Source organism: Austrofundulus limnaeus, unplaced genomic scaffold, assembly GCF_001266775.1.
Source record: "Austrofundulus limnaeus strain Quisiro unplaced genomic scaffold, Austrofundulus_limnaeus-1.0 Scaffold332, whole genome shotgun sequence".
Taxonomy (NCBI): Eukaryota; Metazoa; Chordata; class Actinopteri; order Cyprinodontiformes; family Rivulidae; genus Austrofundulus; species Austrofundulus limnaeus.
Genome location: NW_013952734.1, coordinates 387,140 through 389,874, shown reverse-complemented (window position 1 = coordinate 389,874; position 2,735 = coordinate 387,140). Strand labels below are relative to the sequence as shown.

Below are 2,735 nucleotides of genomic sequence, written 5' to 3'. Positions count from 1 at the left end.
TGTCCTCCGTGTCGATCTTAAAATATCTCCAAACTGCCGACGTTACTTCTTCTTCTCATCGTTCTTCTTCTGTTGTTCGGGGGTGCGGTCGGAAATAACTTGTCAGTGCGTTAGCACCCCCGCCTGGTATAGATTGTTGTTTACCCTTTGTGCTGCAGCGTAGCACAGGAGGAACACAAAAGGGGACAAAAGCGGTATCGGTTAAGAGTATCGGCTGGCTTTTACGAGTACGAGTACTTGATGCTGGTATCGGACCCGATACCGATACGGACACCTCTACACACAACTGAAAGAAAAAAATTAAGCTTCTTTTCAATGTCAGGATGTTAAGGTGTTGGCAATTTAATCCTCAGATTTGACCAAATATTTCTTCAGTCTTTTTAGTATTTAAACCTGATTTTTAATTTCAAAATGAATAACCTGAAACCAGTTTTCCATTGGCAACTGGCATGATTCTTAGCAGACAAAACATGTACATTCTCAGCTTCTACACCTATGTGTGTCACTCAAAATGCTTTGCGTTTTGGAAAAATAAAATAAAATCTGAGTTGTGTTTCACAAAACCATATTGAATAGACAATACATTTTTATGCAAGAGCCAAATAATATTGAGAGTTGTCAGATTGTTTTTCGTAAAATGGATTTTAATACGCACTTAAATTAATTCTGATCCAATAAAATGTATTTTCTTTTTAGATAACGGGGCCTGATGGGAAGCAGATTTACAAAGGCGACAGAGAGTCCAGTGGGAAATATTCAGTGGCTGCACACATGGATGGTACCTACAAGTTCTGCTTCAGCAACAAGATGTCAACCATGACGCCCAAGATTGTCATGTTCACAATTGATATTGGAGAGGCACCTAAAGGCCAAGATATGGAGACAGAAGGTACTCAAAAATGTAGCTTAATTGGGGTTTTCCCCTTTCCCTGATAGATTGTGCTTGATTTGTTTTTGTTTTTTGTATTAGTTCTTCTTTTTGACTTTACTTTGGGTGCTTTCCTCCTTTTTGTAGGTCACGACAGCTGGGATGGTAGGAAACAGGGCAGGCTATGACAAAACTTCTGCTTTTGAGTCTGTAATGCACTGTGGAATTTTTTTCTAACCTATTTTATTTCCATATTGTGAAATAATTGGTGCTTAATTTAATAAATGGCTTATCATGTGATGTCATTGCTGACGTCTTGCACTGGAGATAAACCCACTGAGTGGCAGAAAGACACCTGACAATGATTGTAGACTGCATGAGCAGCTTTACAACCCAGAAAACTCAGCTAAAATTAGGTGCTTTTCAAACACATTCAGTAAAGACTTGAAACAATTTTTTATTTTTACTAGGGCTGCGCAGTATATGTGGAAGACAGTAGAAACGGTATGAAGTTGGCCTACGGTAGAAATTTATTGTCAGTTACGTCATCGCACCTGTGTCAACAGGGCTGCGAGTGCAGAGACAACTGAGCAGGAGTTCGAAATATAATGAAGAAATTACACGTATAGAGAGAATAAATCCTCAAAATTCCCCCCTCCCGTTGTAGAAAAGTTACGTCTGGATCATCCCCACCCCCGACTCTCTCGCTGCATGTCGCTCAGAGCGAAGCTTTAACAACCATAGTTTTTTTCACATCCAGTTTGTCAGAGAAAAAAAAATTGTTTTTTATGTATTGTTACAACAAAAAATGTGGACATTCGTTCAGTCATAAATCCATCTCCACATGATTAACAGTTATTACATCCACATGATTAACAGTTATTACATCCACATGATTAACAGTTAAAGGACACACAAGTTGTGCCAAAAATACATTGAACAGGAATGGATTCAAACTTACTGGAGGATATAATAAATAGTGTAACATGCAGAACATTTATTTATAAAAAGAATTTTATGACCCATGATGACGAGTGACTCATCAGCCGTTTTCAGGAATAATCCTTTTTCAGTTTGGCACTGCGGTGCTCTGGAGCGCAGCAAGGAGCCACGTGCTCCACGCGTGCAGATCAAACTGGGGTTCCACAGGAGCTTTCCAGAAGGAGCTGGCAGACCCATCAGGACTGTGTCAGTCCAGTCCACCTAAAGCAGAGTCATGACCAATGGAATCGTTTCATCCATCTTTTTCTAAAGACTGAGTTATGGTCGCGCTCTGGAGCGGCGCACCCTCGCCGGCAGTGGAGGTGTTTCATACTTGGCGTTTACGTTGTTGTAGATTTCTCCAAAATGACACGTGGAAGTACACTTTACAACTTGTGAAAATGCTGTAAGTAGGAGAGCAAAAGCTTGACAAACAGACTGCACACAAAGGCTGCGGTGCGTGCAGCGTTTGTGGAGACTCTCCAACATCACGTCACGTCATGTGAACTCTACTGAGACGCAGAGACTCGTTTCTTCATATCAGCAATGAAATAAACTAAGATCTATGTTCTACAAACATTTAAGTTCCTCTGTGTTTACAGTAATTATGGTAATAAACTCGTGCGCAAAGTGATGAGCCGGTTGTGCAACACAGCAGTGTGCGTGCATACACATACACCGACACACAGTCACTCGTTCTTTACGTGATAAACATACACTCCTGATCAAAATCTTAAGACCAGTCAAAAAAGTGCAAGAATTTCCATTTTGCACTATTGGATCTTAAAGAATAACTTACCCCAACATTAAATTTTTTTAGCTGATAAACTGTCTAGAATGTGTCTAAAATGTTATATAGTACTGTTTCTGTGCTAATTTTGATGTT

General features: G+C 39.9%; 1 protein-coding gene across 2 annotated transcripts in view; it reads left to right on the top strand.

The window, feature by feature from the left end:
• The window catches only part of tmed2 (transmembrane p24 trafficking protein 2), a 17,725-nt gene that overhangs the window by 4,816 nt on the left and 10,174 nt on the right, over positions 1 to 2,735 (top strand). The window contains exons 2-3 of one of the 2 annotated variants that reach the window (XM_014022502.1): positions 697 to 889; positions 1,016 to 1,033. In XM_014022502.1, the coding sequence (XP_013877956.1) occupies positions 697 to 889; positions 1,016 to 1,033 (211 nt within the window). The remainder of the gene's footprint in view (positions 1 to 696; positions 890 to 1,015; positions 1,034 to 2,735) is intronic. The other variant, XM_014022501.1, reaches the window with a different exon arrangement.